This window comes from Caenorhabditis remanei, chromosome V (genome assembly GCF_010183535.1).
Source record: "Caenorhabditis remanei strain PX506 chromosome V, whole genome shotgun sequence".
NCBI classification, from domain to species: domain Eukaryota; kingdom Metazoa; phylum Nematoda; class Chromadorea; order Rhabditida; family Rhabditidae; genus Caenorhabditis; species Caenorhabditis remanei.
In genome coordinates this window covers 14,567,940-14,591,177 of record NC_071332.1, presented here as the reverse complement: position 1 = coordinate 14,591,177, position 23,238 = coordinate 14,567,940, and the positions used below count along the sequence as shown (strand labels likewise).

Sequence of the window (23,238 nt, the reverse complement as noted above, 5' to 3'; positions counted from 1 at the left end):
TACGAAAATAAAAATCCCAGTTTTCTCTTCAGACGTCAAATGAACAGGTGAAAAAACTAATGTAAAAATTTTATGCAATATATGAGAGACCTTATATTATATCCTTGATATGCTTGAATAAAACTCCCAAAATGATCACTTGTTCTAGTTCTATTTTTCTTGACACCTCTATTTTCCTAACCTTATTTCTTCATGGTTTCGGTTGTATGACTATTCCAATTCATCTCTTCGGTGCCTACTGTATCATGTTCAAAACTCCTCCAACGATGAATTCTATCAAATGGAATCTGTTGAATTGTCACTTCTGGATCTCTTTTGTGGACGTCATGATTAGTTTGCTCACCACACCGTATCTTTTAATTCCAACACTGTCTGGTTACCCATTAGGAATACTGAAAACGCTTGGTGTTGGGACGAATGAACAAGTTTTCTTTGCCATGTCTACATTAGGAAGTGAGTGACCCTTCGGTTAAACTTTTGTATTTTGTTCCTAATTCAGCGCTGGGAGTTTCAATGATTCATTTATTCGAAGCGCGTCTTCTCTCTTTCATAGATCATAGACATTGGTGGAGGAAAGTCCGTGTACCTTGGTTTGTATTTCATTACGTATACGGCCTCGTTTTCATCACGCCAGTTTATCTCAGTGCTCCTGACCAACAAACTGCCAAAAAATTAATCATACAGCAATTTTCGTGTATTCCTGACTATATTCAAGTAGACTCAATTTTTGTATTCGCATTGGATACTACTATTCCTATGATCACTTTTATATTTAGCTTTTGTTCCTTGGCGCTTGAAATTTTCTGGTCTACTGTGATTACTAAATTCGTCCTGGACCAACAAATCACAAAAAATGTTTCAAGAAACACGATGAGAATGCAAAGGAAATTTCAAAGAGCATTATATTTTCAGGTGAGATTTCTTTCTTTCAGGTTAATATAAGCTCTCAAACTTATCTCCTTCAGGTGCTCATTCCATTTGCAGTTATCACCGTACCAGCCACTTATCTTGCCTCATCCATTGTATTTGGTTATCACTTTCAGTATCTCAATAATATTTCAGTCATTTTTGTGTCTTTCCATGGAATTCTATCAACAATTGCCATGCTATCAGCTCATGCTCCTTTCAGAGAATACACGTTGAGCTTGTTCAGGGTTCGAATTGTACGAAAAACAGAAACTGGAAGTTTTGCTCGAGTCGGAAATTTCGTATGTTCCGGCCCTACTTCTTGAGAAAAATTAGAGATGAAATAGTAAAACTATGTTGTATTTTATTAGGGTTCTGAATGCTTATTACATACTATCTGTGAGCATAAAAATGATTGATTTTGATGTTGCTTGTAAATTGAAATAATCAAGATAAAAAATTGATGTTAGCAATACTTCTGACTCAAGAGCTAACAATTGACAGGTGAATTTCAAACTTATTACAAAATATTAATCAGGCTAACCATGTGGATATCACACTCAATCATTTCCATCATGAACATGAGCTACTGCACTGAATCCAACTATTTGGACACTTCAGAATTTCAATCTTTATTCCTTCATTTCTTCGGATTCTTCGCAATACCGGTTCACATCCTAGGCGCATACTGCATACTATTCAAAACTCCACCAGCAATGAATTCTGTAAAATGGGTTCTGTTAAATTTCCATTTATGGAGTTGCTTTCTGGATTTCGCGTTGAGTTGGTTAACTACTCCATATGTTATATTTCCAGCACTTGCTGGTTATCCTCTAGGAGTTTTGAAAACTTTGGGAATTGGCGTCGGAGAGCAGATTCTCTTTATCATGGCTACAGTTGGAGGTATTCAGTAATCTTAATTCTAAGCTTAAAGAAATCTTTGTAGTCCTACTGGTAGCAATGGTTTTGATCTTCGAGACCCGTCTCCTGGTCCTTTTTGACTTTCAACATTGGTGGCGGCGTATTCGAATTCCTTGGTTCATTCTAGACCACATCGTTGCTATAGTCTACTTCATTCCACTCTACAATAGAATTCCAGATCAGTCAATTCTGAAAGAAATAATCATACTTCGTGTGAAATGTGTTCCAGTCTACGTCGACATGAATTCAATGTACTTATTCTCAAATGTAAAAGTAGTCCCAACAACAATTGTGTCTCTTATTATGGCTTTTTATATGTATCAAGTACTCATATTCACTTCCCTCACTGCTTGGTTTCTTAACAAACAAATGAAGAGGAGCATATCTAAAAACACAATAAAAATACAAAAGAAATTCCTCATTGCATTAGTTTTACAGGTTATTTTTTGTTTTTAACACCAAAAAACAACGGAAAATTCCAGATGGTAATTCCAGCCCTCATAATGCCTGCTGGTTATCTCGTGTTTTCCGCTTGGTGTAATTTTCATTTCCAGTATTTCAATAATATTTGTCTGATTATTATATCGTCTCATGGTTTTTCAACAACTATCGCAATGCTACTTATTCACACTCCGTATCGCGAGTTCTTGTTGGGTGGCTCCAGGTTTCGGACGAGATTTCGAAGTGAGAAGAAGAATTCTGTGAGAGATATGATGACTACTGGAGTAACTCGTAATTAGCATTTCATTTCTTCTTTATCTGGAATAAATAATCAATTGCTCCTAGGAATGATTTCTGGTGCGTTTGCACAATTCGTGCATGTTACACCTGCCTACTTCCACCAAAAAAGTCAATTTGCATTGGCTGATTGTTTGCAGATTAAATGTTTTCTGAAATAAAAATCAGGCCTGAAGTGATTAGGATACTTGAGAGTCTGAGTAAAACTTCCAATTTCATTTCGGAAAATTACGTTTATAGTCTATAGCCAATAAATTGATCAATTATTAAAACTCACTTTCATTTTTCTAATGCCCTTCTAAAGCCTTCAACCAAACTCAAGGACTCAAATTGAATTTGCAACAAGGTGCGACAAGATTAAATCTCTGTTATCCAATATTCTCCCTGACAAAGTTAATCTCTTTGGTCAAACACATTTCTCCTTTTCTCTTCAAAGTTGCAAATTCAGAAGTTTGCAACCTGCACTTGACATTTCTCATTGCTTTCCTTTTAGTCGTTTTCAATTTGCAATATGATGTTCCTGGTCATTTTCAGGAATAAAAAGACATATTTGTATGTATCAAATCTTCTCTGATCCTTGGAATTAAAGTGAACCACGTATAACTCATCTCTGCTTAAAATGCAGGTGGTTGCTTGACGCAACCCCTCCCATGTTATGCACTTTGCTAGGCTTCATTTAGTGGGATTTAAAATTTTGCAGGCTATATTTAGTACAAAAAGGGGGTGTTTTGCTCTTTTGTTTTCTTTTCTGTGCTCTTTCGTATCTAATCTCTAAAATGTTCTTCTAACATCAAATAATTCGTAAGATCAAAAATAAGACACCGCCCATTCTTTGACTTGTGCTTTTTTCAATCCCCCTCTTCATCTGTCTATGCATGTCTACTGACTGAAATTCCAGTTCCTCTTTTTTCTCCCTATGGGGAGCCCCGTTTCCATCAGGAAATGCACAATTTGTCAACGACCGGCTTCTGGTAACAACTATGGAGTGAGTTTTGATTTATGGATGATCCATAATTTAAATTTTTGAGAGTTTTTCTTGTGATGCTTGCAAAATGTTTTTTCGACGAACTATCATATTAGATCTACAATTTCGATGTGTTAAGAAACATTGTTGCTTTGATAGTGAGTCTTGGTGTAACTACTATAAGCAACAAGTAGTTTTTTTTTTTCAGATCTCACAGATCACTCAAAACTGCCCCACTGCAAATCTTGTCGCTTCCACAAATGCCTAGAAACTGGAATGTTTATAAAACCATCAGTTCTGCTGAGAATGAGTTGTCGAAACGAAGATACAATGGAGTCTATAATTGGCCAACTGTTGTATTTAGACTCAAGAAGATCTACGATATTGATGACTAAATTTTCGTTTGAAAATCCCAGATTAGAGGAAATTGTTAAAAGAAGGAAAATGGAAATTGTGGCTCAAGTGAGTTTGTTTTTAGACAAATCTAATCAAAAAATAAAAAGTGCGTGTGACCTAAAAATTCTTAGTAATTGAATGTGTTGTTTAGAAAATTCTAATTTTTTCGGACGCCTCCTACCAAATGAATGATGAAGACTGGCGATTCTTTGGAATGTTCACCACTGTGGAGTTTCTATTAAATCTGGATTTTATGGAGGAATTAGAGATATCCGACCAGGTGGATACATTGTCTTTCACATTTCAACGAACCAGAATAATTTCAGATGATTCTTCTGAAAAGTTTTGCTGCAAAAGCCACGTTACTATTCACTTCTTCGCGAACGATTCGTGAAAAATATGACCGAATTAAAACTCCAGGAGGGCATGAAATCGTACCAGATGTGCTAAGCACGTAAGTTTGTTCAGCAAACATCTCCTTCTGATCTCATTTTCAATCTTCAGACTTTTTAACGTCTCCCTAAACTTTTTGAGCCGAATACGTAGTCTTCTCGTTAACAAACTCATTGAACTAAACATAACAAATGAGGAGTTTCTTCTCGTCACCGTCATTCTGTTTTCTGATCCAGGTCTGACTCAAAAATAAGATCATACATTTTTCAAGCTTGAATATTTTTTAGCAATTTCAACACTATCCCCTAATGCCGTCGCTATTATAACGGCACGTCGAGCATCTTACACGTCAGCATTGTTCCAGTACTGTCAGCTGACTCATCAGCAAACCGGTCACACCAGATTCGTGGATCTTCTGTCGCTTTGTCATGTGGTGAATAAGAACATTGAGGATATTCAAAGCCTTACAACTATTGTGAAATTTCATTTGAAAATAGTTGAATGTAAAAAGTTATTCGAAGATATTATATGAATATTGTATTTTCTTACAATCTTGAGTTTTTTGACGTCGTTTCCGGAGTCAAAACAGAACACACACGCAATCAAATATCCAAACCCTCTTTTTCATATTTTCTAGATTCTGTGGGATTCATTCATATTTCTCTAACTGTTCCAGAAAAGAAACAATTTCGTCAAGATCCATGGTATTCATGAGACAGTTTCATATTATATCTTTTCGATAATCAGCATGAAGTGCAATCATAAAATTTTGCAATTATACCACCGTAGTTGACGTCTGCAAATTAACTCTAGATGAGAAGACAGCAATTGAATTTCTGATTGCTTACAACTCGGGAGCTTATACTTTTCACCTGTACTGATGAGTTGACCTCCATTTTTGAAGTTTTCATCTTTTTCCAAAATAGTCCCAAAATAGCCTTGAGGAAATCTGAAACTGTAGACTTTCCCTGAGTAATGTTCAAAGTCTGAGACCTTTAAGTGCCTTGTTATAATAGGAGGCAATATAGATCATAATGCAAATATCCATAGCTGGATACAATGCAAATGCACTCAAGCAAGTACCAGTTGGGAAACTGATCTCGATGCTCAAATATGGGACAAAGTATAAAATGAAAACTGGGAAGAAGAGAGTTACAGTAGGGGCAGTTATCTGAAATCTCAAGCATTATGATGTTTTTTGAGTCTTATTATCTACTTGGAGCACCAATGCATGATAGAACTGTCGATGCATCAGCTGCACTCTTTTAGAAAGACACGATAGTTTCAATTGCATTTTCAACGCCATAACAATCGCTAGATAGATTATTATTGCGTATTGCACACCCAAGAAAAGTGTCATTATAAGCAATCCGAGTGAGTTTTTGATACGAAGATTACCCTCACCATCATATGCAACTAAGACCAAGGGGGGCTGCTCGGATACAGTGCCCGACAAAACCATAGGTTCACTTTTCAAGTTGAGTTTTCTCGCGAGTTGAGATGTTTCAAGAAAATTGTCCACGGACAAAAAAAGACCCTTTGAATACTCTGAAATGTAAGCAACATTACAATTGAATACCTATCATCGTACTCAGAATATGATGCAAAATGTTGAAATTGGCCACTTGCCAACGCGACAAAACTATAGGTTCACCCCAAAAAATCAAAAATTGGAAAAACAAATTTTCCCAGTAAGTGAATCAAAATGTTCTTTTATAAAATTTGGAATCTTCATCAAAAATTGAGCAAGTTAAATATATTTCTGAAACATTTTCAGTAGAACAATTTTGAGAAAAGCGAGAATTTCTGGATATTTTCAATTTGTCTTCGTTTTCCATTTGTTTCGTTCAAATAAGTTTTATATAGAATCTAATTTTTGTTCATACCGGGTGTGATACTTATGCGTAAGAGATTAGTACAGCTTTTTTAAATATTTGAAACTTTTTGAACAACTTCGGTTCAGTAGAGTTGGAAGTTTTTTGAAATTGGGCATGGACTTACGCGGGAATTTTAAATATTTTTCACCAGTCGGTTGACGCAGCCTACGGCTGCTCAACCTCCTTCCCTACACCACCCTTCTCAGATTTACAGCGCCTGCGGCGCTTCTTTGATGAAAAGAGCTCAATTCGATAACTATTTTTTCTCCTAAAAAGACGGGTTATCTTTTAAGTATTAATTTTTAAGTTTGGACTGATCGGCGGCGATTCCGCGTTCCTTCTCTGATCTTTGAAAACTGCGACATGTTTTCAATTCCTCATCCTAGAATTTTTTTTTTTTTTTTTTTTTGAATGTACCCGAGTTACTTCGTTGTACACTTAGTGAGCTTCAGGGTGTAACAGCGCCGAGGCGCTTCTTTAGTGGCGGAGACATCCGAAGTCTCAGAATTAAATGTACAAAATACAGGTAATGACTTTTTTGGCTCGTGACTGAAAAACCTTTACCGAAACCGTCTGGCTGAAATTCGTTCTACTATTTCTTTGAGACTTTCTTAGTCACATCTTCAAAAATGCACTGAAAGTATTCTTTCCAGTTTTTGACTTATCGGCGGCGATGCCGCCTCCCTCTTCCATGAAGTCCTTCGTACTATTAGTTATACAGCGCCTGACATGGTTCCTAATATAGAGGTCTCAGAATTCTCCCCTACTTCTGGATCTTATAACTTTCCTTCATTATTGATAGTTTTGGTTAGCTGAGCAGCCCGTTCTGATAAAATTTCGACCCATTTTCTCAATGACTTTCTGGCAACTCCTTATTTCCCTCCTCAAAAGGCGAGTGATCTTTCAAATATCATTTTTTTAACTTTTGACTGATCGGCGGCGATGCCGCCTCCCTTCTCTGAATATTGGAGACTGCGACCATGTTTTAACAAACCCTCATCCTTTCGTAGAATGATGATTAGAGAAATCAGTGCGCACGAAACGCAACCGCACTGTCTCTTTCAAAATCCCTCGAAAACCAATTTCAAATCAATGGCATTTCCGTCGACATGATACAGGTCAATTTGTCAACGGCTTCGACGATAACAGAATTATTGACCATTTTTTCATCAAGTCACTGATATTTCCTCCATTTGCATCCGAAAGCTGCGCAATAAATTACTTTCTCATGCAAAAAACACAATTTCCAAGCGGGCGGGAACGAACTCACCACCGTGTGCGTGGGAGTCATCTGCTTTTCATAATAATATTCCTTGAATTTAAATCCAAAAGCTCCTCAATAAATTACTTTGACATAGCAAAAAAAACAAAAATTATTTTCAACTGGGCGGGAACGAACTCACCACCCCATGCGTAAGAGACATCCGTGTAGACCGCTATAGCGGCTATACACCAAATAGGCGCGGCCTGGGCCTTCTCGAGAATACAGTCATGAAACACCGTGTCAGTAATGTTAGATTGATATTTTGGGCTTTCTACCACCCTGTCGGGACACACCTTTTCTCAATGCATTTAGCGCTAAAAACCTCATCGTCTCCAGAAGACGTCAAAATTGACTTTTTTGAAAAAAGAAAAGTTCGGGCATCAACTAAGTCAAATTTCCAATCTACCTATCCAGGTTTCCTAAAAATCGGCCCACTACGAAGGGAGTTATGGCTGGCAACATACAAACAGACAGGCGGAATCTGTTGAATATTATTAGTAAAGATAAAGATTTTATCTCATTTCCGGTGTCATGATGAGATCTTACCGGATCAATCAGATACTCGAATGACGCGAAAAAGAAACCAGATATTGGTAACAACAACAGTAAGTATCGGTAGCTTCCAACCTTTTCTTTCACGTAGAAAATTGTCAAAATAAGGAAAAGAGTCGATGAAAAAGAGGTTGTTACGAATCCAAGTTTTGCAACAAAACGAGCAATATTGACCCAATGAGAGAACGTCATTGGTTCGTTCAACGCTCAAAAACGTTACTGAGATCAACTAGTTTTATAGTCTTATATCGCTGTACATACCGGATGGGATCATCATTTCCGGTGCATGTCTCGTGTCTGTCTCGTCTTTATTCTGTAAACGAACGAAGTGCTACATGTTGTGAACATATACGGATACACTATAGAACCGAGATTGAGCCTTTTGTATGGAAAACACTGACATAAAAGAATAGATCGCGCGCTACAGTGCAGACTCGCATTCGAAAACTTTGTTCAGAACAAATAATTAAACTAAATGGAATACATCTCAAGGTACACTTTTGGTCTACACAATTAGGCAGATCTTTGATCTATATTTTTTTGTTTTCACCATAAAATGAGCCAATGTGTAGTCAGTTCGCACTCGGTAAAAATATTTATCATTATTTCATGTGATTAACAAGTATGAGTAGAATAAATAAATATGATTCGTTTTTTCATTGTATGGATTAAGAGCAGGAAAATTATTCTTTGAAGTGAAATACATTAATGCAAAAAACAAAAACAATAACAAAAAAACACAGTTTAAAAAAAAGTAGAGTGAATACTCAACCTGATGTTTTGAGATGTTCGGTTGCATGGGGGTTCTCCGTTGCATTCCAAACTGCAAAAACAAAATGAGTTGGATGAATTTCAATAGAAGCTCCTTCTCCATCAAAGTCTCTTATCAAATAAGAACGAGACATGATACTCCTATCAACACTCAGGTCATCTCGACTCATGCAGACCATCGTTCTGAAAATCTCATAACTGATTCTGTTTTCAGAGTACTTTCGAAACAAAAAGTAGAACCTAATATTACTTTACATTTTGAGTTTATATACATTGTATTTGACTATTTCGAACTTGAACTGTGTGAGAAAAACAGTTAATTAAGTTGATCATCTTTCCAACAAAAAAAAAACAAACCTTTCTTTCCATGTCAGCACCAACATCTTTTCTGATTGACTCAATTGCTTTATCTTCACATTTTTCTCAATTACAGCCGTATCGAGATATTTTTGATCACAACAAACAATTGAAAGATATTTTATGCTTGTAAAACCACGATTAGACTTCCACTCATTCAAAAAAGTAATGATAGTGGAATTACGGAACATTGTCTCTTTGAGAAAAAGAGATTCTCCTCTGAAACGGAACAAAACTTCATCTCCGTAATTGCCGCAACAATTGATTTTCAGTTGTTTCGTTCCATAAACCACAGAATTCGAGATCACTTTGCTAATCAAATCGCCTTTAATATGAACGTATTCCTGATTTTGAGTAGCGTTGAAGTAGGCTTCCAACTCGTGTTTTTCTTCTTTTAAATATTTTAAAATAACGTCACTGCGATTTATGTTTTCAAGTCTTGGTGGCAACTCATAAAAGCCTGATACAACTTGATAATTAACTGACGGTCCGAACAGTTGATACAGGTAGGAATGAATACCCTGAGCAATCACTTCCTTCTGATTCTTGTCGTAGAAATACAGTGTCTTCTGACACCATTTGGTACTTTTATTCAAGCTGAAATAAGAACTACATTTTTGAGCAAGAAAATTCAGATTCTAATAATCTTAGAAAGGCATTGTCTAAATCTCTGGTTCACTTTGAAGTTTGATATGCAAAATTCATGTTACGGGCGGTTGTGCTGAGAATTTCAAATTTCTACAAGTCAGTTTCAATAAAGAACGTATGGAATACTCACCAGCAAGGAACATCTCGATCCATTCCAAACACTTCCATTGGAATAATGTGTTTTTCCGATAGTGGCTTAAAAGTAAGTTGCATTGTCAAAATGCTTGTGGAATATCCGAGAACGTAAAACGTATCACCAAAAGAGTAATTAATGGTTTGGATTTTTTTCAATCGAAGTTTTTGAACTGATTGGATCAAATACTTTAGTCTTTTTGAGCAAAATGATAGAATCAACAGTTGTGGTATGGAGAAATTCAGAAATATTTTTCTTTGGATGAGAGTTGGAAAACTCAGAAACTTCATGTCTGAAAATTGATTCGATTGGAATGAATACGAAAAGAGAAAAAGAGAGAAAAAACAGTATTATTTCAAACTGTCTGATCAGGAAACAGAGATCGTTAAATAAAAAAATAATTAAATTCAAAAAAACTAACATAAGTTAATCTGAATGTTATCGATTCCAGTGTTAACTACCCCACTGCACAAGACCGACAACCAGTCAGAACATCTGGAGGTAAATACCCCACCGATATACGCAGATGTGGAACAAGAATAGGAGACTGCAGAATCACGAATTGTCATGTTTTATTGATTTTTTCGGTTTTCTGACTGGAAATACTAATACTGGGAATAATACCGCGAAACCATCGATACCATCCATTTTCGTCTTTTCTATACGTTTTAAAACTATACATATTCTACAATGAGGAGTCAAATGCACAACTTTGTAAGTTGTGTCGGTCTGAAAAACTCTACCTGATTCGGTTACTGTAGTTGTCGTAAATTTCATTGTTTTTCAGAAGTCCGCGGTGTGCAGATCTAGAAGATGAGTATTTCGGAGATTTCGAAGAATTGGAAAAATGAAATGTGTAACTATAAATAATCTGTAATTTTCTCGTATATCATCTCAGCTTCTCTCTATCATATTCACACATGATTGAAGTTCACTTAATAAGTCACCTAATAAGTTTGTTAAACGTTGTCAGACCAGTCGGTTCACGCAGCCTAACGGCTGCTCAACCTCCTTTTCTACACCACCTTTCTGAGTGTTACAGCGCCTGCGGCGCTTCTCAAATTGTTCAGACTATCAAGGTCTCAGAATGTTCTCCTACTCGTGGATTGTATTATTTTTCCTCACATGTTGTTAGTTCTTGTTAGCTAAGCAACCCGTCCCGATAGAGAACAAATTGAAACATCTCTGTTTTTCTGATACGATTTTGACAAACTTTCTCTGTGACTTTTTCTATCCTGATGGAAAATGGATTTCAGTATGAGTGGATTTCAACTCACCAATCGAAACTTTTTCATTGCTTCTTCTTTGTCTAACATAATATTTTAAAAGAACAGGAACTTCATAACTCTCCTTTTCTCCCACCTCAAGAGGCGAGTCATCTTTCAAATATCAATTTCAAACTTTTGACTGATCGGCGGCGATGCCGTCTCCCTTCTCTGAATATGGCAGACTAAGACCATGTTTCAACAAATCCTCATCCTAGAATTAATACCTTTTGAAGGTAACCGAGCAACGACAAAGTTCCTTATTCACAAATCACCATCACTATTTGAGTAGTGTTCTTTCATTCATTCTACTTCTATTAAGCTTCTGGCTGTAACAGCTTCTTCAATTATGGAGACATCCGAGGTCTCAGAATTGTACTAAATCGGGAATTTCTTCTTTGGCTTCGGACTGAAAAAAACTTTACCAACTCTTTTACTGAAGCTTACTATTAGGAATTTGAAAACTTTTCTATTCGCATTTAAAAATGCACTTAAAGTATTAATTTTAAGTTTTTGACTCATCGGCGGCGTTGCCGTCTCCCTCTCCAAAATCTTTCAAGATTGTTTTTCTTATACACGGAAATCTTCTCTTCAGTCTGGTTTGATCTAAACAGTTCTGCTTCCTGAATTTTTTTCTCTGAAAGACTTCAAAACTATTCTACATATTTCTAATTTCAATAGTTAGACAGACGGTAAAAATGGAATACAGTAATGACCATAATTCTAACAACTTTGGCCGTTTTCAGTTGAAAGTGTCCAACTTTGAGAGGGTGTCAAGGGAAACATTACTCAATTCTAGTTTAGATAGCCTTTGAAAAAAATAGTTCTTGAAAACCCACGCACTTTTCTAGACGATTTGAAGAAATCAATTCATTTGAATAATGAAAAAGTTATTTAAAAAATGTTCCCGTGAACTCGAGTTCACGGGAAAATAGGATCCTAAATTTCCTATTTTCGGAATGAAAGCCAATGAAAGGCTTGAAAACCACGTTTATTCCCCTAGTGACCTATTTTAGAACTAATCTAACTAAAAAAATAGACGGGCATCATCGGGGGAAAATTTCCAAGCGATCTGTATAAGTTTCGTTAAAAACGGTTTAGTACAAAGGGCACTAGAGTCGGCGACAGACGGACAGACAAACGGATCTGCTGAAGATAAGTTGTAAAAAATTCGATATTTTATCTGTAATCACCGTATAATATGGCTTTCTTCTCCAACTTTTTCAAAGATTGAGTTTATAAACTAAATACTTTAAATTGAGTGAAGCCAATTATGAAAGTTTTCTGCCACGGCCTCCTGCAGAGGCCCTCTCAAAGTACTGTGCGCAGTGCATTGAGAGGGCTTCCGCTGGAGGCTGTGTTCTGCAAGTAGACTACGGTATTTGTCGCAAATGTGTAAACACCGCCACGCCAAAACGCACACAATGTAATAATAATAATTTTTCCAGAATTTTCGCTAAAAATGGCGCCAAAATATTCTGAGAACATTTCTCTGCACACTTTTTTATTCATGGGGATTTTTCTGTTCTTTCATTTCATTTTCATCCGTCAAACGAGAAACTTTTGCAGAAGACATGACAGAAGAATCAGATAATCTCCTACTTTTCAAGTTGTTCGTTCCGAACGAACTTCTACATGTATTCGATGAGAAAAAGCAGTTCTCCGCGGACTTCAAGCGCACAAAAGCGGCGATTTATGGAGGGAGCTATGAAGAATTCATGAAAGATTTGTATCTTTTTACGTTCAACGTGGATAGTCGAGTGAAACCTGGCTCAAAAGATAAAGAATTCGAAGTGAGTTTTCGGAAGCTAATTTTCACCGAGAACATGCGCATTTCGAATTTTAGTTTAATCATTTTCAGGATATCCCCATAACATTCAAGAGAGGAGAAACTACTTTCGCATACAAACGCGACTTGTGTCAGTTTCTGACATGGCGTCGATGCGGAAAGAAGCAATTGGAAATGTCGGATCATATAATCCGAACGGTTTTCGAATTGTTTTGGAAATCAATGGAAAGTCGTCTGAAAGAGAGTTTCGAACTCTGTGAATTCTCAATGGAAGATATCACGTCAATTAGTAATTTGATGAAGGAAAACGAAAATGTAGGTCAAGCGAGCCGAAGTTCATTTCATTTGGGTTTGAAAGTAAATCAACCGCATTGTGTCTGACACAATGTTTGCAGACGTCAAAGAACGGTTCATTCCAAAAATTCAAATTTTACAGAATGTCGAGCGAAAATACCAAATAAAAGACCAAACACTCGGAGAGGTCTTCATCCATCTCAAAAATATGATTCCGGTGCCTCACGACGAGGCCTTAATGGCGAATTTGGAGAGAACTTTATCCGAAGACGTTAGAAGGTGTGCAGTGAAAAAACGAATCAAATACTATCAAAACATACTGAATTATGCGAGTTCGTCTATCAAAGTGATGCAGAAATTCCATGCAGATCGGCCGTTGTTGTTCCTTCCAAGACCACCACTTCATCCCGAATGGCATTCAGTTTATCTCCGTGTTTTCGAAGAGAACGGCTCGAAATTCATGTTGGTTCAGGAAGTTCTTCAAATGATTAAAGCGGAACGATGGGATGTGAAAGAGCTTGAAGAAAAGCTTCGAAGGATTATTCGAGTGGAATTTCCAATCAAAAAGGGATATTCAACTGTGAATTACGAAACAGTTTATTCGAAGTTGCAACATTTGGAAAACATTGAGGTGATTAAATCAATAAATCTGCAAAAAATTGATTTTTCAATGCTGAAAGATATAATTTCAATCAAAATTCCATTTTCAGTTTGTTCCAATAACGCCGAGAAGAACCAAAACTCGTGCTCTCCTAATCCCAGCATTTTCTGGAATGTACTGCATGCTCACTTCTGATTTGCTCATTGAAATTCTTCGTTTTGTGATTTCAGTCAGAAGTATCTTCCAGAAAATGACAAATGAACGCTGGAGAGTGTTCAATGAAGTGTTTTGGAAGTGCGTGTGTGACGATGATCATTTCAAGATTTGTAAAGTAAGTTTCAACTGTTTTTTGATGTGACTGTATACTCAATTTTCAGAAAGTGCCGCAATTCACAAAGGTGGAAGAAGTTTATGTAATCAGAGACCATCTTGGGAAGTTCTTCTGCATATTCTATCCGGAATGGTTCGCAAACGCCGTTGAGATTCGGCCAGTCGACGGAAATTTCTCATTGGAAGATTTGAAATCTGAATTAAAACACTTGCGTGTCACTAATTTCTTCACAAATATTGAAGAACACGCCGAAGTTGCCTATAACCTGGTTGTGAAGAACAAGAAAAAAGAAAAGTTGAGAACTTGTGATATGTATGATGCGGTGGAACATTGCCAGATGATTGCTCTTCTCAAACTTCTTCCTAATGTAAGGATCACTCAGTTTTTGGTTTGATTTAAAACTGAACACACAATTTTCAGCGCCACCGATGGCTTCACAATCAACATGCCTGTTACCGACTTCCGGTTGAATGTCCGTGGTGTCCAAAACCTGATCAATAATTGCTTCTAATCTCAATTTAATTATGACAATTTGTACTTTCTCTTTTTTTGAACATTATCTTGTACCATATGATTTTTTTAGCAAATTCTCCCACTCAATTAATTGTACTCATTCTTGTGTCATTGTCATCATTAAAGTTCTAATCTGTGATTATTTAAATCAAGTGCTCATAAAATTTGTAGTTTATTATCAGCTTGTCATGTACTTTCACTCCGAAAAACGTTGTTTTCCTATTTTTATCATAGTTTCGAGACACTGAATTATTCAACACTATTTTTACAATGGATTTTTAGGTATTTTCAGATAATGTCTTGGCAAGATGATCCGAAAAAAGCAATCCGTCAATTTGAGGAGGAATCGTTGTGAGAAAGTTCTCTTTGTTTCCGAATTTATACGCGCCATCTTCTCAACATGTGTCAGCTGACGCCTATTCACAACAACAAATTCTACGTCTCTCAGTCTCTAACACACGCAGAGAAAGCGCGCTTTCTTCAAATTTGCATTTCTTTTCGAATTGTGTAAATAACTCAATCGTTTTGTTTCAGTTTGCAATCTTTCACTCATGGATTTCTCATCTCCAGCGCTTCCCTTTCAAAACATTGCAGATTACTTGACTTTGGAAGATAAGTAAGTGCCAATGCTTGTTTTTTGCAATGATATGAGAACAATTTGTTTCAGATTCATTTTGCGCCAAGTCAACACAGCCACCCGAGATCTTGTCGATAATTTGAATCCGAAAATGACAGAAATGGCAATATACTGCGGCATGCCAGTACCTAAAATGAAATATCTGACAAGCATGATGAGAAATACAAAACTTCGATTAAAAAGACTATCGATTGGTCAAAATCAAAAAACTCTTCCGAAGATTTTCAAATGGTTGTTGCCGGATTTGAAGCACAAAGTCCACACGGAGACGTTCTATTCTGCAAGCGTCGTTCTCGCTGCTCCACTTTTTGCTCACTTGCATCCTGACACATTGAGAGATGTTCATCTGGTTGTCGGAAAGAAATCCGTTGAAAGTCTCCAACAAATTGTCGAATCTGAGCCATGCAAAAAATTGGAAAAGATCTTCATTCAAACTTACCTTACTCCTAATAAATTCCCATTCAAATCGTTTGAACATTTAACTAAAATCAAGATTCAATTCTTCGGTGTCACCTGTTCTCATGTTATCCCGGTCATCTTAAAGGTAAGTGTATGTTAAAATATACATCTATTTTCTTATTATTCTTTCAGAGTTTCCTGAACAAAGCCAAACAATTGCAATCACTTGAATTGACTGTTGGAGTTCACCCATTCAACATTGAAAACATCCTTAAATCGTTCAATCGACCATCCATGATTGTTCAGACAAGATTGGGTGAACCAGCTATTCGACATTATCCGATTCAAGGATCCAATTATATATTCGAAATCGAATTTGAACGAAGACGTATTTATATCGAGAGAAAGTTATAAATTTCCGAACAATCTCATTTTTCCATGTCGTTTTTGAGACCCCGTTAAAATCGGAGAGAGCCTTTAAATCGGGGAAAACATATACTGCTCGAAAACAGTGCGGAAAATTACCGTGCCCGATTTCCCCGATTCGAATGCTCTTCCAGGTTTCTAAGGAGTCTCTCTTGTTTTAAAAATCAATTTGTTATTTTTTGTATCAAAAAACTTGAAATTAATATTCAATAAACTGTCTGGAAATTATTTATCTTTCTGATACGTTTGATTTCCAGAGAAAACTATTCCAACGAAAATGGATGAAAATGTATATTGTGAAGCCAATGATTTTAACTTGACAGTTCCTCTCCAAAGTCTGAACCAACTGTCAATCACTCAGAGCAATCAAGTTATGGGCGAAGAACTATACATTTGGTTTTTCAGAATGAAGGCTAGACGATTAGATGGCAAAATATACGTATGGCATGCTGGATTTTTTTCCTCGGCTAACTGCCGTTTTCGATGGCTAACTGCCTGGAAATTACCTGAATTCACCTGTTACTCATTTTCTCCAAACGATCAAAATAAAGGAGTTTTCACATCAAAAAGCATGAAAGTGAATATTGATTTTTCCAAACCAGTTTGGTATTTAAACACATACCATGCTATTGGTATTGTTTCATTCTTCCTGAACTCTTTTGGTATGTACTTGCTAATATTTCAATGCAAAAAGTTAGGAAATTTTCGTTTTTATCTCTTGCTCTATCAAGCCACATGCTTCCTTACTGACGTCCATTTAACTATTTTAATGCAACCAGTTCCATTATTCCCTATATTGGCGGGATACAGTGTTGGAACTCTGAGCACGTGGTTTGGCGTTCCGTTGCATTATTCATTAGTGATTTCAGTCAAAGTTACTCCAAAGAAAGTTATTAATTTTGTAGGTTGCTTTATATAGTATTGGTGTTATTCAATTCATATTCCTATATTCTTGTTTTATCAAAAAACATCAAACAATGGCAGTCATACTGAAAATGCATGTTCTTCCAATACGCATTGAAGGTATTTATGCTTTCTTTTTTATAATTATTGCTCCTTTGGCAAAAATCTTAATGGACGCATTTCATGCGAGAGAAGAAGAAAAGTGGAATTACATAATAGATGTTTGTTTTTATGATCAAACAGAATGGAATGAAGTCTTTCGTGTTTCAGAATTACCCCGAATACCTGAAAGACTTCCAGGCGTTACCGGAATTCGACATTTATCTTAAAAATGCCGAGTATTTTGTTCTAGCAACAATTTGTTTGATTGTCCTCACTCTTGCATTCTCATTTTTTATTCTTATCATTTCGGACATTTTCAAATTGATGAGTTATCTGAAACTTCAAATCTCGTCAGTAAACTTTAAGAAACATAAGGAAGCAGTTCGTAGTTTATTTGTTCAAAGTACCACATGCATCCTCTGTTTATCTCCAGTTTGTCTGATTGCGGCAATGGCTATTTTCGAATTTCGATATTCACAATTTTTGGGTGAGTTGTGCATCGCTTGGTTTGCAGCTCAATCGTCAGTGAACACTGTTGCTCTATTGATATTCTTTGCACCATATAGAGAATTCGCTGCTCAATATATTCCTGTGTGAGTAATCGTCAAGAGACCTTTGGCAGACGAAAGAAAAAATGAATTTTCAGATTAAGAACAGGGAAAAGATCAGTTGAAGTAAGAAACACATCAACAGTGTTTTAACATGAGCCGACGACATGATGTTACGAACATTCTCTGAAAATTTGAATATCCTTATAGTTAGGAGTTCAATTATGAAAATCTATGTATTCATTGAGCAATTACAGTAGCGAGCATAGGTGAGGGCAGATTCATACTTTCATGTGTATCTCTGCTGAATCGTGTCCGTTTTGCATAATCTTTTTTTGACAGATAGCTGAAACATTCAGTAATAAGAAAATAAGTTTTTTGAAAAAGTTAACATTTTAAATTTTATCGATAATCGATTTTTCCTGACCGTGATTTGAATATTCGAAAAAAAACTTTTTATTTTTCTCTTGGAGTTATTGATTTTTTGATGTCAGAATGATGGAAAATGTATAAATAAACAAAAAATTAGGTTGAATTAGTTTCTTAGTTCCTGAGCATCGTGCTAGAGCTCCAGAAGTCAAAAGTGGCGTCCTCGGGAAAACCTTCATAACTCATCAAAAAATTATCCAAATTAGCCAAAACATGTACCAAAAGACGTGTTTTGAGTTCTTCTACAAACCAACATCAAGAAATCAAGATTTTAGAAAAAAATAATTTTTCAAATTTTTTTCACTCAAAAATTTTTCATTCCAATTTTTTCCTGGATTTCCGATATTTTCTGGCTATAAAACGAACAAGAAACACAAACATGTGTTTTATTATTTGTGATAAAGCACTTTGCATGCAGTATTTGAAACGTATGTTCGTTTTATAGCCAGAAAATATCGGAAATCCAGGAAAAAATTGGAATGAAAAATTTTTGAGTGAAAAAAATTTGAAAAATTATTTTTTCTAAAATTGTAACTTTTTGATGTTGGTTTGTAGAAGAACTCAAAACACGTCTTTTGGTACATGTTTCAAAAAATTTGGAGAATTTTTTGATGAGTTATGAAGGTTTTCCCGAGGACGCCACTTTTGACTTCTGGAGCTCTAGCACGATGCTTAGGAACTAAGAAACTAATTCAAAATAATTTTTTGTTTATTTATACATTTTCCATCATTCTGACATCAAAAAATCAATAACTCCAAGAGAAAAATAAAAAGTTTTTTTTCGAATTTTCAAATCTCGGTCAGGAAAAATCGATTATCGATAAAATTTAAAATGTTAACTTTTTCAAAAAACATATTTTCTTATTACTGAATGTTTCAGCTATCTGTCAAAAAAAAGATTATGCAAAACGGACACGATTCAGCAGAGATACACATGAAAGTATGAATCTGCCCTCACCTATGCTCGCTACTGTACAGTAAAAAATCCAAAAATTCAAAAGAATGGGCCGAACCGGGGATTGAACCCGGGACCTCTCGCACCCAAAGCGAGAATCATACCACTATAGTGGAGAAATATATGGAGAAGATAAGAAGAGATGATAAAGAATCTTGTCGGATGTCCAAATCTATGCTTCCATTTTATTTCCTTTTCCACCTTCCATAAATCGAAAACATGTTTTAAATGTGGCCGAATGGTCTAGTGGTATGATTCTCGCTTTGGGTGCGAGAGGTCCCGGGTTCAATCCCCGGTTCGGCCCATTCTTTTTGAAGTCAGAAAAATATTATCTTGCGTAGTGCATACTACAAAACTACCCCAGACAGCCTACCTGAATGCCTGATAGTTTTTTTTTATTTCTTCTCGTGAGTTTCTGTAAATAATATTATGTTGACCCTTGGTTTTTGATTACGACTCCCACGATATAATCAATTGGTCTGTTAGAGTTTATGTTTCTTGAAATGAGCTCCCACACCATTTCCCAAAACAGTCTAGCCCAGTATCTTTCGACGTCAGCATGTCTGGAGATCTATGTGATTTGAAGATCCTCAGGGATTCCAGATCATGTAATGTACGGATAAACAACTTCCGACTGTCTGGTATCACAGCCGATAAACACATTTTAAATCTGTGTTTTCTATCATTAAAAATTTCTTGCCTTCACTATGTCCACACCAACAAATTATCATATGTCATTGAGTTATTTCATTTTGAATAATTTCGAACTAAACTCTCATTTTTATACATGTCCGGATAACTGGACAATGTCTGAGGAAGAGAGAGCAAAGAGGCCGTATTTGGGTCTATATTTCATGACAAGTGGATCATTTTTTGTGGTTAGTACATAACGTGTTACAATGAAATTCATAACTCTTCATTTTTCAGATCCTTTACCTTCTTTGCCTGGCCTCAATGCTCAATCGTGAACGCATCCATATCCCCGCCTTCAAAATCATGATTTGTTTGGCTATCTTTGATATCCCATCAGAGTGTATCAACTCAGTGGCAACTGGGTATATGGGATTCTATGGAATCTATTACTGTGATTATCCTCGTCTGACATTTATCCTTGGTGCCATTGTTTTTGGCGCATGGGTGGGATGTTCTGCTTCTTCTATCACTTTGGCACTCTGTCGAATAAGTGAAATCAATCAGAAACTCAATCTCCATTGGATTTTCCACAGTTCTTTTATATACTTGCTTCTGTTTTTCTCTTTCGTTGTAGCCTCTTACGGAATGTTCTTCACTAAACCTCCCATTTTCCGTCCAGAATATATGACTTGGTTTTTCGACGCAGGCATTGGATTCGATCCATCATACTATTATAATGTGAGTCAAGTTATCAATAACATCTCATTGACTGTCATCACATTGTCCCTCTACACCTATCTTGTCTCCTCCTTGATCCGAAAAGGAAACAATATTGAGTCTGCTCAATTCACCAAAACTCAACGGCAAGTGATTCTCCAAGCAGCTATCATCTGTTTCTTTCATTCGATTGGTTCATTAGTTTGCGTCTACATGCAACTATTTTACTCTCCAAAATGGCTCATTGTAGCTGCTCATGTATGCTGGCAATGTTGTACAGGTACTGTTATTATAAGCTCTTGGTTCAGCGAAAAAGAGGGTTTCAGGATGCGCCAGTGTAATTTATCTTACTTTGAATCAAACCATACGCTCGTCAGTGCGGAAAATGATTTGTCCCGCGAGATTCCAAAACGACAATAGGGTTTCGAATGCTTCGGATGGAATGCTTCGGACGAATGCTTCGGAAGTTATCAGTTGAAACTTGAATTTGATATTTTTATCTTGTGTTTCACTCTTTTCACTCTAACAATTAAATCTCAAAAACTTACAGATACGATGGGATCACAGTAGTAGGTGGGGATAATTTCACCCTCTCCCCCCTAGGCCTGGAGGGGAGGGAGAGGGTGAAAATTTGGCGTCAGGTGTTGCGCGGAGGGTGGAAGGAGGGTGAGGGTGGAAGGAGGATGGAAAAATGGATGGGGGTTCGATCTCGGATGAAATTTTTAAAAAAAATTCAAAATTTTTCAAAGATTCAAATTTTTTCAAATTTCAAAAATTTTTCAAAGATTCAAAATTTTTCAAATTTCAAAATTATTCAAATTTCAAAATTTTTCAAAGATTCAAAATTTTTCCAATTTCAAAATGTTTTCAAAGATTCAAAAATTTTCAAAGATTCAAAATTTTTCAAAAATTCAAAATTTTTTAAAGATTCAAAATTTTTCAAAGATTCAAAATTTTTCAAATTACAAAAAATGTTCAAATTTCTTCGCGCTTATTTTTTCCCACTTTTCCTATTTTTGCAAATTCTTTTCAAATTTTTTCAAACTTTCCCTGCCAATTTTTTCGAATGTTTGTCAATGTGCTTTTTTGGCTTATCTGTTCCTTGATTGTGATATTTTTTCAATTGTCATCTGTTTTTTTTTCAGATAGTATTCCATCATTATGTGTTTATTCTTTTTGAATTTTCCCACACAATGCTTAATTTTTAAATTTTCCCAGCACAATTCTTACTCAACACCCAGAATTACCGCAAAATCTAATACACACAGAGTGACCCTTCTGGTGCTATTTACCTCATGTCGGCTCTTTTTCTTGGACATCTTACTACCACACAGCTGATTTATCCAATTGTCATAAACGACAGTTGGTATTTGCAATCCAAGATTTGCACAAAGACTATGAGAAAGTTGCTTCAAAAAAATATTCTCAGAATTATTTTTCCCTGAAAAAATTTCTTTGACTAAGAACTCGATTGTGCAAAATTCATAATTTAGAGTGAAAACGTATGTTTTTTTCTAGTTCGAGTCTGTTTTTTAGAGGAACCACATTTTTAGAGTGCATTAGTATTCTAATAGGGATGTCATTTATTCATTTTAGAGATGTACATGTTCTGGGTTTCCTATTTTCTAGATTGATCTTGGTGTTTCATAGCCTTGATTATACTAGTGCGGGAGTCACCACTGGTGAACTCACGAAAAAAAAAGAGTGTCTGTTGCTCGCTCATAAAAATCTTAGTGTATGTTACATAACCATGATGAACCTAGTGCCACAGCCACACTGTATTACTCCAGAAGTAATAAACTGATGAAAAGAGAGTGTCTGTTGTTCATAAAAAAAACCTTGGTGTATGTTACATAACCATGATTAGACTTGAACATATGCTGTATTGGAGCAATTTATTTTTTGGATAATTCGCAAGAAAAAAGTATCGTCGGAGAAAGAAAACAATTGGATATTTGGTGGGGAAACATAGATAATTGGGTTGGGTACGAATATGTAGAGCATAACATTGGAAGAAAATTATTGGATTTGACGACGTTTGATGCAGGCGAGTTCGTGTTGGAAAAATTTGATACGGCGTTGAGTGTTGAACAAGGCGCGACAAATTGTGCAGAGATTGATGACCAGACCTTTGTCTCCATTTCCCATATCAATGCAATCCAAAATACGACTTGTAGTGCGACATTTGGTACACATGTGAATGATAAGTGTAGATTCTCCAAATGCAAACTTCGGATCCAATTTGGCAGACTCTTCCGATGGCAGCTCTACTCCCGAAGCTTTGCTTTCAAGATAATCCTGAAAATTAAGAAAAATTAGTATATGGTATGAGGAATGTATGACTTACTTTACGAGCCTGAGCAGGGTCATGCAATGTTCCACTCGTCGCATTGTCTCCAGATGACTGTCCCTCGACTTCTCCAGAATTTTGTGTTGAAGCTCGCTTAATTGGATTAGCTCCAGGATGTGACTCTTCAATTGAACGTTTCCATTTACCAGTGGTTCGTTGTTGGAATTTGTTGGGGTTTTTGAGTGCGGTTTTCGGCACATAGCTAGAGTTAGGAAGAGCTCCAGAAAAATCGGCTGACATCTACGTCAACAAAATGAAAGAATGAGGTCAAGAAGAATCCGATGCTTCACTAAGGATTTACAAAAGGGGCGGAGCCTAAATAAAAAAAGGCTCTAAAAACTATCCTGCAAAAAAAGTATTGGAAAAAATCGAAGAAAGTATAATGGGATGAAACAACCCAAAGAGTAAGACAATATAAACTTGGAG

The 23,238-nt window shown here is 36.1% G+C and overlaps 10 protein-coding genes across 10 annotated transcripts; 7 read left to right on the top strand and 3 right to left on the bottom strand.

Moving 5' to 3' along the window:
• Positions 1-206: 206 nt before the first annotated feature.
• GCK72_020075 (uncharacterized protein) lies at positions 207-1,232 on the top strand (the record flags this gene model as incomplete). The annotated part of the gene is made up of 4 exons (XM_053733369.1): positions 207-453; positions 500-590; positions 777-912; positions 966-1,232. 4 exons carry the CDS (start codon positions 207-209, stop codon positions 1,230-1,232), a joined length of 741 nt encoding a protein of 246 aa, XP_053582282.1.
• A 219-nt stretch (positions 1,233-1,451) lies between these two features.
• On the top strand, positions 1,452-2,567 carry GCK72_020074 (uncharacterized protein; the record flags this gene model as incomplete). The annotated part of the gene is made up of 3 exons (XM_003116452.2): positions 1,452-1,809; positions 1,853-2,265; positions 2,310-2,567. 3 exons carry the CDS (start codon positions 1,452-1,454, stop codon positions 2,565-2,567), a joined length of 1,029 nt encoding a protein of 342 aa, XP_003116500.2.
• A 1,542-nt stretch (positions 2,568-4,109) lies between these two features.
• GCK72_020073 (uncharacterized protein) lies at positions 4,110-4,850 on the top strand (the record flags this gene model as incomplete). Its single annotated transcript, XM_003116001.2, has 4 exons — positions 4,110-4,205; positions 4,252-4,379; positions 4,430-4,554; positions 4,606-4,850. The coding sequence occupies 4 exons, from the start codon at positions 4,110-4,112 to the stop codon at positions 4,848-4,850; spliced, it is 594 nt and encodes a 197-aa protein (XP_003116049.2).
• Positions 4,851-5,127: 277 nt separating this feature from the next.
• On the bottom strand, positions 5,128-5,678 carry GCK72_020072 (uncharacterized protein; the record flags this gene model as incomplete). The annotated part of the gene is made up of 3 exons (XM_003116454.2): positions 5,128-5,267; positions 5,312-5,489; positions 5,535-5,678. The coding sequence occupies 3 exons, from the start codon at positions 5,676-5,678 to the stop codon at positions 5,128-5,130; spliced, it is 462 nt and encodes a 153-aa protein (XP_003116502.2).
• Positions 5,679-8,778: 3,100 nt separating this feature from the next.
• GCK72_020071 (uncharacterized protein) lies at positions 8,779-10,000 on the bottom strand (the record flags this gene model as incomplete). Its single annotated transcript, XM_053733368.1, has 3 exons — positions 8,779-8,965; positions 9,140-9,736; positions 9,918-10,000. 3 exons carry the CDS (start codon positions 9,998-10,000, stop codon positions 8,779-8,781), a joined length of 867 nt encoding a protein of 288 aa, XP_053582281.1.
• A 2,759-nt stretch (positions 10,001-12,759) lies between these two features.
• GCK72_020070 (uncharacterized protein) lies at positions 12,760-14,701 on the top strand (the record flags this gene model as incomplete). Its single annotated transcript, XM_003116400.2, has 6 exons — positions 12,760-12,978; positions 13,047-13,289; positions 13,411-13,899; positions 13,979-14,200; positions 14,247-14,567; positions 14,621-14,701. The coding sequence occupies 6 exons, from the start codon at positions 12,760-12,762 to the stop codon at positions 14,699-14,701; spliced, it is 1,575 nt and encodes a 524-aa protein (XP_003116448.2).
• A 563-nt stretch (positions 14,702-15,264) lies between these two features.
• Positions 15,265-16,163, top strand: GCK72_020069 (uncharacterized protein; the record flags this gene model as incomplete). The annotated part of the gene is made up of 3 exons (XM_053733367.1): positions 15,265-15,329; positions 15,381-15,894; positions 15,942-16,163. The coding sequence occupies 3 exons, from the start codon at positions 15,265-15,267 to the stop codon at positions 16,161-16,163; spliced, it is 801 nt and encodes a 266-aa protein (XP_053582280.1).
• A 1,164-nt stretch (positions 16,164-17,327) lies between these two features.
• GCK72_020068 (uncharacterized protein) lies at positions 17,328-17,777 on the top strand (the record flags this gene model as incomplete). Its single annotated transcript, XM_053733366.1, has 1 exon — positions 17,328-17,777. One exon carries the CDS (start codon positions 17,328-17,330, stop codon positions 17,775-17,777), a length of 450 nt encoding a protein of 149 aa, XP_053582279.1.
• A 2,141-nt stretch (positions 17,778-19,918) lies between these two features.
• Positions 19,919-20,940, top strand: GCK72_020067 (uncharacterized protein; the record flags this gene model as incomplete). Its single annotated transcript, XM_053733365.1, has 3 exons — positions 19,919-19,990; positions 20,040-20,742; positions 20,789-20,940. 3 exons carry the CDS (start codon positions 19,919-19,921, stop codon positions 20,938-20,940), a joined length of 927 nt encoding a protein of 308 aa, XP_053582278.1.
• A 1,541-nt stretch (positions 20,941-22,481) lies between these two features.
• Positions 22,482-23,052, bottom strand: GCK72_020066 (uncharacterized protein; the record flags this gene model as incomplete). Its single annotated transcript, XM_053733364.1, has 2 exons — positions 22,482-22,760; positions 22,810-23,052. 2 exons carry the CDS (start codon positions 23,050-23,052, stop codon positions 22,482-22,484), a joined length of 522 nt encoding a protein of 173 aa, XP_053582277.1.
• Positions 23,053-23,238: the final 186 nt, after the last annotated feature.